Consider the following 15,392-nt stretch of genomic DNA (forward strand, 5'->3'; position numbering starts at 1 on the left):
TTGAGCAGATTCTTAAACACCGCTGATTGGCCATTGTGTTCACATGCTCAACAGATATGACTGTAATTGGCTGCTATGATCATCACTTCACGCTCTTCACCAAGCACTCACACAGAAGCACACAGGAGCGTTTGAAATCCACATCTATCAGCAGATGCCTAATATATATGCACATAGATGGATCCGCTGACAGACACCTGCTTGCAAACTCTCCCGTGTGCTTCTGTGTGAGCGCTCGGTGAAGAGCGTGAAGCGATGAACATTGTAGCCAATCACAGTCATATCTTTTGACACACTGGCCAATCGGCAGTGTTCAAGAATCCACCCAACAGCGCTCAAATGTTAGCGGAAATGGACGTTTTAAAATTTCGGTACCGACTGGCAACACTAGTTACAACAACTCCTGGTTTTATGGCATAGTAGCATGCTTTAACACTTAGCTAAGTGTTTCTAGCATGGTTTAGCATGTTTATAGCATGTTTGGGACTTGATGGCATATTTTAATATGTTGCAGGGAGTGCATTACAGTGTAAAACATGCCATTTCCTGTTGCCAGCAGGTGGCGCTATTACTGTCACTGAATATTGGCATGTCTTCTGGACTCTAATGAAATCTGTAAAGTTTAGGGCCGATTGGACATTGCATTCCTGAGTTGCAACAGCTTCCTTATTTTGAAACCCAGATGTACTGTAAATTTTCACCACATCCGATACATGTGCAAAGTTTAATGAGTTTTGGAGCATGTTTAAGGCCCTCAAAAATGCTTTTATTTCAGTGGAGAGGAAGATATAACCCCTAAGATATACAAAGTTTGTAAAGAACTTTACCAAACTTGTGCTGTTGCTATTGTTGATATCAACAGATTAATTTCAAAGCTTTGTTCATTTGATTTTAATCACTTGAATTTTGTTGATACCACAAATACAAGCGCACTCCAGTAACCTTTCAGAACACCAGACAGTGCTCCAGGTCTCACCCACGCACCTGCGACTGACACACTCCCAATAAAGTTTGAACTCAAAGTATGTGCACACAAAAACATACACAGCTAAAAACAGGAAGTATAACAGGAGTTTGTGTGGGTGGTCTCTGACCTCTGTTAGCTTTGTATGCACTCTCCAAGATGTCTGTGTCACTGGAAGCACATTCCCCTCCCTCCACCAACGCACTCACCCCATCTCATTAGCATGCGGTGAAGGAAAGGAAATGAGAAAGTGAAGAGGAGAGTGGGCGATTCACACTTCATTTGAGAACATTCATTTGAGAACATTTCTCTCGTTTACATCTCTTCTCTCTATTTCTCATTCCTATTTCCCCTCTTAGCATAATGTTTTTGTTCTTTCAAGATTCAAGGTTCAAAACGTCATTGTAATAACAATTTACTTGTTTGAAAATGGTCTCATTGTGCTCATTCAGCAGTAACGGGAAGACATGAAAAATGAGAAAACCTGAAAGAAATACCAGAGCTTGCAGTACTGCAAAATAATTGTTTTATGTAAGCTTAGGCTTTAGGTTTTGGTTCTAGATAAATGAAGATAATTAATATAACAGTATAGATCAATATATTATTACTAATCTGTCAGTCGATTACCGTTTTGATTCGCAAAATAACTAGAAAAAGAAAAGACAGGATAATGATACTAAAGATGTGAAAGATGTAACTGTGTTGCCATAGACAATGGTTGATCAGGAGAATCCATGATTGATGCCACGATTGATCAGGAGAATCAAGTATTCCAGAGATCTGTGTAATAAAGATTCAGAATGGAAATAAATCCAAGGAAGAAGACTGAATCGCAATTCAAATATTGACTGTTGGTATGCATACAGTGACTGTTGGTTAGATTTTATTGCCCTGCAACTACTTTAATTAAATCTAGTTGTAATAAATGAAATGCACAAACACATGCATGTAATAGACACAATACAAACACTTCCTTCTTGACTCTCTCCATTCCCAGTTTATCTGCAGTTTATTGCAGGTATCTGCTAGCTACAGTAATTGATTACTGAAAGCATGTTTTTCCCCCATGACGTCAGTAAGAGCTAACAGTCATGGTAACAGAGACTATATGATTGGTGTAAAGACAGAGACTGTACATATGAAATATACTTGTTCTGAAATCAGTGTCAACGTTCACTTGTTCAATTAGTGTGAATATTTGAAACTGAATAAGTGTGATATTTACTTACTGTAAGTACTATCCAATTTTCTGTACCGAATCGCTTATACACTGAATGCAGTGCACTGCCACTAGTAGCCACCAGTAATTTCAGTTTGAGGGCCCTAATGTAGGACATATGCGAAGACATGCAGCTCACACCTTTACTTAAGCATAAACAGACAGATGCACAATATATTACTGTTTATACCATGCAAGCTGGTGTAGTCAGTACCCCTTTGGTATTTGAAATACAGAAAAGCCTTTCTGCCATGTTTGCACATAGTGCTCATTTTACGCATGACAAAAGGCTTTACGGAGGCCTGACTTTCTCTAATAGGTTATTTGAAGTCTCTCCCTCTACGGGTGGAGGTTAGAGAGACTCAGCTGTTCATGTGTTCCTGTTAATCTAGTAGAGATGCTCTTGAAGAGGCCTGGTTCTTGTGATCCAGGGCCAGTTGCTGAGGCCTAGAGAAGGGGATTTATGATATGTTTATGTGTGGAATGACAAGAAGGGGGAATGGCATGTCAGACTCACAAAGGATCACGCTCAGTGGACCCCACCCCATATATAACCCCTCACCCTGTCTCCATCTTAATAAAGGATCACGCTGTAGGACTAACATACTGTATGCACACATGTGAGCAAAGAACACACACCACTAAATCAAACCACTCACGGACCTAAAACAAGACCTTGGGGAATCCCACTGACTCCCATCTAATATTGTCATAGACCTCATCTAGAGTAAATGCACACTACACACACATATAGACTAACCTGAGAGGATCATTTATTCATGAGTTTTAGGTCAGGTTAGTTTCAGTTCAGCCAATTTTCCCTCTCATTTACACACACATATATCAGAAGATCCAGTAAACTAGAAATGAGGTCAGTTCAATTTAATTCAGTCTCAGCTCTACAGACTACATTAAAACGTAGGGGTGAGCGATATTTTCGGGGATTTTGTCGATAACGATAATTAGACTATATTTTGCAGAGTGTGTTGTGCTGATATCTGACTACCATGGACAGCTGCAGTTTTTGATATTCTTCATATTCTGTGTGGTCAGTTCACATCAGTGATAGAAATTAATCTTTTCATAGAAGTTTAAATTGATTTTTACCTTTAATGAGCAATTTTACCTTTAATAAAGCCATTTTTTCTAAATGTGTGCATATCTTTTGAGTCAAATTGTTGCATATAATCAGTCAATTAGAATAATAAGACATTTAGGCTGTTACCAAACAAATGAAACCAGTATCAACAAAATTAATCTTTGCAGAACTTGCATCTGAAGTGGCATTTAGATGTATTTTCACACTGTTTAATGCAGCTCACAGGGACATGGAGTGCTTTAACCTGCAGTTACAAATGCATAATGTTTTGATCATTTAAACAAAACACTGAACACTGATATTTGAAATTTAAAAAATGAAAAGATACTTTAAATGTGAAATTAAAACCGCCAATAGGTGGCAGCAAGTCACTGTTAACAAGTGAGTCATTACGACTGAACGGAATCATTTAAACGGTTGATTAATTCAGGAACGAAACACCGTCATGTTGCTCAGAGACGTAAAACAGTCCTGTAGCTGTTTGGAATTATTTTTTGTTGGCAAATAGAGCAAAAACAGGCAATATGGTGTCTAAAACGTAAGTCTCTTAATATTAAATTATTGTTTTTTGAACAGTTGTATAAAATCAATATCACATTTGTAATCATGTCTATTTTTTGAGAAAAAATGTCACTCTTCATGTGATTTTAACTATATGAAATGATATATATATATATATATATATATATATATATATATATATACATTTTCTGCCCCATATCTTGAATTTTGTTATCATTCTTAATGCATTTTAATAGACTGAATCATGCAGTGAAATAACACACTCTAAATGCGCACGTGCACTATAAAGTTAGTATGCGTGCACTCCGTGGGTGTTTTGTTTGATTTTTGCAAAATACTCAATAATGTAAAATTGCACATTGTCAAAACAACAATTACGATATTATCGCAGACGATATATATCGCACACCCCTATTAAAAGGCCCAGAAATCTTAGCATGGCCCTTATTAGGGTTGGAAATTATTAGGACAGTCATTCTTGAGAAGCGGGATAAAACAGGGTGCAAAATTTAAAAAAAAAAACAACAACTTTGTTTTCAGACAAATGAAACTACATTTATGTATCGTGTATGTACTAAGCTACTGAGCTATGCTTTGATACAACCTCCCAACTTTTTTCTTTTTTTTTTTAACAAAATGCGCTTTTTACCTTGGACTGTGTAATATAATTTAAACTTAATCTTTATCATTCAAGATGTTTTTAACATTTCAAAACACATTCTCGTGTTAGCAGACAGATTACACTTTCACATGTGACCAACAATTCCACAACAAATATAAAATATCATAATGAAATATTATCAAAATGTTCCTCTAACGGAGGTGACAGAACTGACGGAGTTGACACATCTGACGGTGGTGATGAAAACCTAAAATGAAGTACTAGAAAAAGTACTAAAACAAACACAACAAACAATGAGTATGTTATTGTTCATAAAGCTTTTATTCAAGAGTCACATTTAAGTATTTTGATATATCATTGGAACACAAAATCTGACGGTGGTGACATCTGACGGTGTTGACAAATTGGGCATTTCTTTCACAAATCAAATGGAGTTCATGTAGCAGTCATTTTGTTTTTTTCTGTTGATACTAGATGCTAATGGAACCTGCTTCGGGAGAATAAAATTATCTAAATATTTCAAATAAGTTTTTGACATATCATGTTTGTGACACAGGAAATATTAACATTAGGATTTAAAATATTCTAAAACTATAAAACTGACCAGAGCCTGTCTGACAGTGATGTACTCTGCAATGGAGGACTGTGGCAAGGGGGTCCTTTAGCGTGACAGCTGCCCCTGATATTCTCTGATTTTATTACATTGAATGTCTGACGGCGTTGACAAAAAGTGGGGACACAACTTTGAAACCTTATGAAACATGCATGTGTCACCGAAAAACAACCTTGCTTTGATATGAGATATTATTAAGTGTTGCTTTTCATAAGACAAGGTCTTTTTCATCATTAAAAAACATTTTTATCCATTTTATAGCATATGAATGATTGAACCCTTCTCTGTTTAGATGTAGTGAGAAGACAATAAGTGTCATAGATTTCACATAATAATGATAAAATTAAATTAAAAAAGGGATAATTGTGTTAAATACATTCTATTATTAATCCCCATAACATCCCTGCTAAAAAAAAAACAATAGAAGCCCAATAGAAACCATTAAAATACCATTATAAACCATTAGCTTTTTCCAGTAAAACCATTACATAATTCCTTTTTGTAGTGTGTTTTGGGCATTTTTGCAATAGGATTTAACATCCCACCAATAGCATCCATCACATACCAGTAGACACCATTACAGTTTCCATTAAAACCAATACAATTCCTATTGTAACAATTAAAACCATTACATTTTCTATTGTGTTTTGGGCAGGGTTCTATTGTTTTTTTTCAGCAGGGATTTACAATTGAAAATATTTTTTTATTTTTAAACCTAATAGTAGTTACAATTTCTGGACATGTTTTGTCCCATGTCTCAAGAATGACTGAGGAAATTAATGAGTCCAGTTCAAATTCCAATTAATGACTTCCCTAATGGTTCCATTAACAATTCTATTAGAACTTGAACAGACCCCCACCCCTTTAATAATTGGTCATATAGACCATATTTGTAACAAAACAATCTTTATCAACATTTTTTCCTTATATTAAAGTACTGTTTAGTTCAAAATTGAATATGTATTTTTCACTACATGTTGTTATATGAGCAACCAATCAGTAAATAGGCTGAATTTACTGATTGCTTCCACATTTGGTTGCCTGAGTGTCTGTTAACGAATCTCAGGCCAGAATGGTCTTTAAAGGTGTCAGATGCAGATTCCACCCTAAGCTCCTGCAGCCAGAACAATGTGCTGAGATTAGTGAAACAAACACCCCCATAACATTCACAAATGCAGCACCTGTGCCATTATATATTATGTTCTATGTAGTTCTGCGAAGAGGGTGACACAGCTTTTTTGAAGGCTACAGCTACTTGAATGATCATTTTGAAGTTCTCAGTGTTCACTGACCATCTGATGTATATTACACAAAAAACAGGCAAAATGTTTTACAGCAATCTCTGATATGATTGGCTTTACACAATATCTGAGACTCAGAAACCCTTAACAAATAGTAGTATGCTTCAAGTTTATTTTATTAAGTATACTTAAGTAAAGTTCAAGTATATTTTTAAGTATACTTTTTGTAGTAAGTATACAAATATCAGTGTACTAGTAGTATACTTGTAAGTGTACTATTTCAATACTCATTGGGACTAAATTGGCCCACTTTCTAGTATACAAAATATACCTTTAAGTATACCAGTAGTAAACTTTGAGTGCACAACTAGTTTTAAATCAAAGTTTTTTAGCTTGTACTGCAACTATACTAAAAGTGCACTTATAGGTATACTGATAGTTTACTAATTAAATACTTGTAGTAGCATTTTTAGTATACTTTGAAGTATAGTCTCAGTAAACTACTAGTTTAGTATACTCGTAAGTTTTCTTTAAGTAAACTTTACATCATACTTTAAGTATACTACTATGTCCCTATTTATTAATTTGTATATATTTTGTTATATGAATATCTGAACATACAAAACATCAAAAGGAAGAACAGGGTATCTGCTTGCAAACAAAAATATTTTATTCTAGCTTCATGCATTCTTTTTTTAAACACTTGAATGTGGGTAAGTTTCATAAATAAAAAATAAAGAAATGAACAACATTTTGAACAAAAAGCTGAAAAAGGACTATGAATTGGATTCAGAATGATAATCAGTACCTCTTCATTGGTCGACATATTATTCCATAATGTTACACAGTTTTTATGCTGTTTTATGTCTGATGATGGTGTGGAAGCATCTGTTGTTTTGGTTTCTTCACTTTTTTTTTGTTTTGTTTTTTTTTGGAAATTCTGTAAAGAAGATGTGTACTAGCGCCCCCTACCATATAACAATGAAAACATGGATTCTAGGAGCACAAGTATAGCTCAAATATATTTAGAGTTTTTAAGTATAAGTCAAGTATATTTCTAAGAAGTACATAAAGCCCATTTCTGAGAAGTAAAAGACTTTTAGACTAAAAGTGTACTTTCCTGTTTTAAGTTTAAAAGAATAATAGCACACTTGAATAAACTTATTTTCCGTAAGGGAAGCATGGTCTCACAGGTCAAAAGTATACTTCTGAATCCAATTCATAGTCCTTTTTCAGCTTTTTGTTCAAAATGTTGTTCATTTCTTTATTTTTTATTTATGAAACTTACCCACATTCAAGTGTTTAAAAAAAGAATGCATGAAGCTAGAATAAAATATTTTTGTTTGCAAGCAGATACCCTGTTCTTCCTTTTGATGTTTTGTATGTTCAGATATTCATATAACAAAATATATACAAATTAATAAATAGGGACATAGTAGTATACTTAAAGTATACAGTGTTGCATTGGAATGTTTGTACCATTACAATCGTGGTCAAAAGTTTGACCCTGTGAACCAATTACATACAGTTATTTAGCATTATTTATAATAACATACATTTTTCTTGTGTACAGAATCCATTATTAGTAGAACTGAAAGGAACTGATTCACATTAAAAATCTCACTTGTTTACATACTGTGTGCATTTTCAGGCTCCACTTTCTTGGGTGATGCTCGTGACCCATCCAGCCCTGGCTCGCCCTCTGCCTCGCCCCTCTCACCCTCAGGCCTGTGCGGTGGAAGCCCAGAGTCCAGTCTCAATGAACGTGGCTGTTCTGCTGCCTTCTGCAGTTCCACTGAAGGTCTGTATGTTCAGACAAACTGTATTTCATAACTGCGCCAATTATAAATGAGTGAATGGTAATCAATTTTTTTTCCTGTCACAGGAACAACACCCAACTCGCCCGTCAGTCTCCCCAAATCTCCCACTTTCCCATCTGCCTCAGGCTCATGGCAGGACGAGTGTTCTATCTGCTATGAAAACACAGTGGACACGGTCATCTACGCCTGCGGACACATGTGTCTCTGCTACACCTGTGGCCTTCGCCTCAAAAAAATGGCCAACGCTAGCTGTCCTATCTGTAGGAGAGCTATCAAAGACATTATAAAGACCTACCGGAGCACTTAGGGGAGCCCCCTCACCCCCCAAACCCACGTCTCATAAGGGCCATTAAGGATCTCTAATAGATCTCTGTTTCAAGAGAGGGTTGGTGTCACAGTTCAGGGACTCGCTCTGGCACTGCATGGGTCTCCTTTCCCATGGCGATGACTTTTGAACCTTTGAACCTTCGAGGCTCAGGCATCCATTCACAAAGGTCTTTTGTATTTCATGCTCAAGTCTCTGTTGCTATGGTAACCAGTGATGTTGCTGCTTTTTAGAAGCATCTGGCTTTTCAACTGACGTAAGACAAATCATAGACAGTATCTCATTGAATTCAGGACATTTCAGGTGACACAGGAGATATTCAAGGTTGCACATCTCCCATTTCTTCTACCTTCTCCGTGAGCCATAATAGACTCTCATTCATAGCATAGCTGCATATCCTTTAAAGCTGGAATCATATTCAATAGTCATATTACAGTCTATTATTTTTTCCCTCTGCTGTCCTCTCTAGTCAGACCAGCTAAGGCACTTTTACCATTGAAATTCATACAAAAATGTCTCAGTGTTTCACAATTTTTGTCTGTGCTGGGCTGAGACAGAGGCAGAAAGACATATATAAAGGTACAGCGCTTTTCATACCTCACCATTTCATGCTAGTTGTGTAACCGACAGCTTGCCCATATTACATGCTATAAAGTGAGTTGATCTGGAGGTCTTTGTGCATTGATGACTATTTGATCATGTGTTTCGTAATGTAATATGAAGCTTTGGTAGGTAGCAGGTGAAGTCAGCTAATGATCTGCTATAATTTTGCTTATGCGTGCGTTCAACAAGCAGGACATTGTGGTGGAAATAAAGAGATATAATTTGTTAAAACAATACACAGGAATGATTAACCAGTTAGTCATGTGGCAGATACACGTATATTCAGTTACATAACAACTCATTTAAAGAACATTAATATTGGATATCTCAATTGATCCAATGGCGCTGGGAAATGTAATCGCCACAGAGAAGTGCGGTTAAATAGAGCACCTCATCTCACGACCCTAAAACATGTTGGCCTAATCAAACCTTGATTTACTGTGAACTTGTTCTCGACTGTCGATTGGAACACACACACTCTGGGTTTTCTGCAAAAGCAATTGAAATGTTACCATGGAGAGCGAAATCTAGGAAGAAGGAAAACAGCCTTGAGGCATTAACCAATGAAAGAGTAATTTGTGGTGAGAGGATATTTGATTTGCCCAGTTAATCCATATTTCTCCCAGCCCCCCACTGCCAACAGTTTCTGTAGGCCAAAATTGGTGTGTATGGGGATAATAGCGAGCGCAGGCCACTGATAAAATAGCAAATTGATTAAAATGGAATATGTTTGGGAAACAGGCCGGCTCAGTGTTCCTGCTGGCATTGAGAACGAAAAAAGCAGGGTCAGAAAGATGATCAATTTCTTTCTGACTGACCCCCAAAGCCAAATTCATGGTAAAAGTAGCATTTGACAGCAGACTTCTCTTTTGAAGCTTTACAACTGCATCCAGACAGCTTCTCAAGGTAATTTAAGGACAACATAGAAAGTCCTGCTGCTGTACCATTGAAAGTGAACTCCATCCCTTATCTCACTGAGAGATTGAAGTTAATACAGTTTTATATTGTAGAGGTGAAATGCATAGATGGATGTCACAAAACATGTCAAGAAAGAAATAGGAAATTGCATTTTGATTTCAAGACAATGAAATATTTAACATTTGCATTTACAGTATTTACGACAATTAAGCAAATATTCCCTCTTTATTAAAAAAAAAAAAATTAAAATGTCCATTGCAGTGCATAGTCTGCACACTGAAAAATAATAATAATAATAATAATGGTATATAGTCAAAATTGTATTTATTGTTTGTATTTAGAGTATGTATAGTACCTTTAATTTAAGCAGATACAATCATGACAATCTATAATGAAAATCACCATAAAAATTTAAAGCAAAACATTCTTATGTGTGGGAAATATGCTTAAATTTGCTTTTTTTCCATTGTCTTTATAATCTTGAAAAATCTTGAAATGTGACGTGACCATGTTTTCATGAGATCAGTTGTCTTATTCATCTTGATGTGACAGATCATTTGCATTCAGGTCAGCGGATAGCAGGAGCAGGTTTGATTGTTGGTTCTAGATCCCCTATAAACGTCACTTCAATATCCCACACAATCCATAATCAATATTTTTCAGAAATCCAGATCACATTTGAATATTTATGGCAAACAAGCAAAAGAGTACACAACGATGTGCATTTGTGTGCGTGTGGATCTTAAAGCAGCTCAAGAGTAATATCAGTGAACTACAATGGACTGCGGGCTAATATTGTTCATAACTAGCCAGTTAGCTTATGTAAAGCAATCGTGATGACTGGCGCTTAAATTCATGCTGCTATTAGTATTAGCCAGCTCTCCTTCAGGCAATGCTAACACCATGTCGAGAAAATGTCCTGTCAGTCTTGACAGGATATTCTGTTAAGAGTTTTACTCTATTGTTTGAAGTGGTGATTCACTTTTGAATGTTAATTTATGTTCATTAGAAGAACCTATTAGCATAGCTGTATCTGAGGTGTTGCTATAGCGCTTTGTTTTTATTATTATTATTATTATTTTTCCTTTTTTTTGAATTATTGGACCGAAATTATGATTGTATAGTTTGCTTGTCAGTCCTCTGTGGTTTATACGGAAGTATCTTTCTTGAATTTTGTGCTGGTTTTCTTGTACCCAACAAGCTATGAGCAGTACACCAATCAGGGGCTTCGCAGTAAACAATCATAACCAGCTTTTTATTGGGAGCAAGATGAACTAAAGATTATGTACACTCCCTTTGATATCAGGTGTTTTATGATTTCATTGGCAACGTATTTTCTTCTGAGGTGTCTATTTATGGTGAAATTTTACTGAACTGAACTTGCTAAAAGTTCATACAGTTCTGAAAATGCCCTAAAGGCCCAATATTTCTGTTTAGAGCGTTCGTTTGAAAGATTTTTGAAAAACTTCACAAACCTTTTTAAAAACAGCAAATTGACAAAGTTTTTCATCTAACAAACTTTGCACTTTTTAAAAAAAAAAATTTCCGTCACTTTAAAAGAATCGCTATTCCCCCAAATGTATTTTTCTTTTCACCCCAGTTTTGTATTTTATGTCTTTTGCACAATTTAGGGCGTAATATAAGGGCAATCTTTGCGTTTCTGTCACTTTATAAAATTTGATTGTAGTTTGTTTTGAAAAATGTTAACAGTTTTTGACATCGTCTTTCTGTTGATATTTGGACAAAATGAAATGAATTCTGTTTGAATAAGTCTACTAATCTTACCCCGCATTTCTATCATTTAAATGCTTGTAATGAAATTGCTATAGAATGGGATTATTTATTTTACATTCTCGCTACTCCACCTTGTTTTTCTGAGGACCTTCAGAGGACATAGTCCTTACCGATGCACCACAGTTGGATTCACTTTTGATTGTTGTCGACCCTGTAATGTACTTTATTTATGTACCGCGTGTAGAGTACGATGTGTTGAATCTGAAGTGTGTTGCAGATTCTGTGGTAAATGTTATTTACCTTATTTAGCTTTCCTGTTTTGGAGTTATTTTTAATCAAAGCTCTAGATAGAGGCCTAACGAAAACAGCCATATTCGCACACTGGCCAATAATTTTGTTTGTTTCAGGAAAAAAAATAAAATGATGTTTTGTGAAGTAACCACAAATGGGATCAGGGATTGCATAAATGATCACCCCAACCTTAAATAATTTCAATTTCAATGTTGATAAAATCTGAATATTTTTTCAATGGTGATAAAACCAGAAGCTTTTTTATCTTATTATATATACATGTTTTAAAAAATGATTGGAATTGCTTTTCTTTATCCTAGTATTTGTTGTTTCCAGTGTGTTTCGTTCACTCATTACCCATTGGTGAACAGTGGGACCAAACTAATATTGAATCAAAAAAGGTATGATTCCTCTTTCCCAGGGTTCATTCAAGGGCTGTGTTAATTGAATCACTGATTCATAGAGTCCATGAGGTCAGTAGTGATGTAGTCACGAGAAATGTCTCAGCTTATTGTGGCATTCAGTTTTTGACTCAAACCCATGTTCAGATTTGTTTTCTTCTTAAAGTCTGTGATCAGTTTATGAAGCTTTGTTTTGTCTGAGTCAAAGATGACTGTCAATAAACTTTGCAGATGTGTTTCAGCAGGTGGTGTGTCTATTCTGTGCCTTCTTTGTTCAAATTTAAATATTTATGACACAATTGCGCTTCAAGTGTGTTTCATTTTACACCTCTATTACACAATACCCACAATTTAAAAGTGACAAATGCTTCAAATGCACCTCCTATATGAAGTGATCTATAACTCACCGCATCTGACCATGAATCAATTCAAAATTAAGTCTGAAAATATACAGTATGAACCGTGATGGCAACCTGACCCTGAATCAGACATTCAAGGTGGATTAACAGGAGCACTTGACATGCCTGAGATCAGAGGTGTGCAGATGAAGGATGAAAGGTGTCTTTGATGCTGTGCTCTGGAGCTGAGAAGAGGAGGATGAAGATCTCCCCTCATAGTTAGGGGTTTCTGAGACCAACCAGGGCGACAACCCACTGTGAACACACTATTTCCATCTAGATTTTGTCATTTGACATGTTGGTTCAAGCCTGTTTAAGGCTGCCCCCTAGTGGACAAAATTACTGTCTCCTGCTCTCATATCTTACAAACTAGCGTCTTTCCGAATGGACATTAATTAACCGCATACTAATTGAAACGAAACTGAATAGCCTATCTGATATTAATAAATTAATTTGCATTTAGGCCTACACTGATGTTTGGCAGATGCTTACACTGCATTCAAGAAACACTTTATTCTTGCTTTACCTGAGAAACGACCTTGGCATAGAGTGCTGAAGGAATAACATAATTTCTAGGCCAAAACACAAAAAAACAGTTAGCATTTTAGCATGTGCGGTTCCGTCCTTAATTCAGTGGCTTATTGGAATAGGTTTTTGGTTAAATGACTGAAGTAAGGACTTCAATCTCAAGATATTTTCATTCTTGATTTATTATACTACTACATAAAATACATCATATAGGCTACCTTGTGTTTTTAAAACTTGTCTTGAAAAAGGCAGTTGCTAGCAAGTGGCTATGTGTTTCGGGGACATGAAACATCATCAAACCGAACAGGAAAACTTGTCTACTCTCCAGTCCGCTTTCACGGTTTGTTTCTGCACTCTTGCAAACTATTCTAATTTAAACTTTCAGGGAAAATGTTTTTGAAATAAAGACTGAAAGAGCTGCTGGAAGCGTAGTAGATGTTTAAGTCATGCAACCATGGTTCGTTTATAGCCTATGTTTAGCTTTTTACTGCCGATTAGGCTTCAAAATTAGTTGTGTTATTATCATGATGATCAAAACTTCAAAGAAAGTAAACTTTTGTTGGTCATAGAACTAATTTTCAGCGTTAGTCCTAAATCCAATAAACCAGGGTGATTCTCCCTGCTAAAAAAAAAAAACAATAGAAGCCCAATAGAAACCATCACAGAAATTCTAATATGGTTTCCATTAAAACATAAACCATTAGCTTTTTCCAGTAAAACCATTACAAAATTCCTTTTTGTAGTGTGTGTTGTGCATTTGGGATTTAACATCCCACCAATAGAATCCATCACATACCAATAGACACCATTACAGTTTCCATTAAAACCAATACAATTCCCATTATAACCATTACATTTTCTATTGTGTTTTGGGCAGGGTTCTATTGGTTTTTTCAGCAGGGCTAACTTTCACACTGGCCTAAAAATATATCACTGCAGCGCTCTTTTGCTAGTGGAAAATTCATCCATCAAGTGGGATTCCACTTGCGTTGTATGACTGCTGTTTACTATATCCACACAAAAGCTACAGTAAGTAGCCTATATATATTTACTGCAGCAATAACAAGAGTTATGTTAGCATGCTAGCCTTTATGCTAGCTGAGCATAACCTTTTAGACAGCAATAGCCATGCTAAATCATTGTTACATGGCTTCATCACGTATGTGAGTGCTGTCTAGTTATCATCTTAGAAATTAATATGGTTAGTGTTTTTGGTTACATTTTATACAAACATATTGGCAGTCCTATTAAATAAGTCAAAACAAAGAGGTTAACAATCACTTTAATTTTACTCCAGACCAGAAAAGGAAAGCCAATCATTGTAGCACTGCATTGTGGGATATTGTACTCCACAACGTTAGAACAGTTTTGCAAATGTCATTTGGGTAATTTATGCCATGCAAACAGAAATGTGCATAAGAAATAGTAAGAGTACTATGTTGCTATGCATGCTATTCCAGATTATACATGGTTTTTGTTCTTTTTGTAAACTATCAAACTTGGCTGCCGGCAGCCATGTCACCCTGTAGCCCAAGACTGGTTACTCACTGAAGCTAAGCAGGGTTGAGCCTGGTCAGTACCTGGATGGGAGACCTCTGGGAAAACTAGGTTGCTGCTGGAAGAGGTGCTAGTGAGACCAGCAGGGGGTGCTCACCCTGTGGTCTGTATGGGTCTTAGCGCCCCAGTATAGTGATGGGGACAGTATACTGTAAAAAGCACCATCCTTCGGATGAGATGTTAAACCGAGGTCCTGACTCTCTGTGGTCATTAAAAATCCCAGGATGTCTTTCGAAAAGAGTAGAGGTGTGACCTCGGCATCCTGGCCAAATTCGCCCATTGGCCTCTGACCATCATGGCCTCCTAACAATCCCCCCCCCCCACAATGTAAAGCGCTTTGAGTGCCTAGAAAAGCGCTATATAAATGTAAGGAATTATTATTATTATCATTGCTCCATCATGTTCAAATGAAAAAGACAAATGGTGTGTTGGATTTAGAGACATGATCCCTAAATCTTCCTCTGCATATAAATCTATGAAAGATGAATGTTTTCTGCTAAATGTAGACCAAAGCATGACAGTGAGATATAAGAACAA

General features: G+C 36.2%; 1 protein-coding gene across 2 annotated transcripts in view; it reads left to right on the top strand.

Moving 5' to 3' along the window:
- The window catches only part of neurl1aa (neuralized E3 ubiquitin protein ligase 1Aa), a 70,220-nt gene extending 57,607 nt beyond the window's left edge, over window positions 1-12,613 (top strand). For both annotated transcript variants that reach the window (XM_058792311.1, XM_058792317.1), the window contains exons 5-6: window positions 7,932-8,081; window positions 8,166-12,613. In XM_058792311.1, coding sequence (XP_058648294.1) covers window positions 7,932-8,081; window positions 8,166-8,407 — 392 coding nt within the window. In that variant the 3' untranslated portion in view covers window positions 8,408-12,613. The remainder of the gene's footprint in view (window positions 1-7,931; window positions 8,082-8,165) is intronic.
- The last annotated feature ends 2,779 nt before the right edge of the window (window positions 12,614-15,392 follow it).

This window comes from Onychostoma macrolepis, chromosome 01 (assembly GCF_012432095.1).
Source record: "Onychostoma macrolepis isolate SWU-2019 chromosome 01, ASM1243209v1, whole genome shotgun sequence".
In the NCBI taxonomy this organism is placed as follows: domain Eukaryota; kingdom Metazoa; phylum Chordata; class Actinopteri; order Cypriniformes; family Cyprinidae; genus Onychostoma; species Onychostoma macrolepis.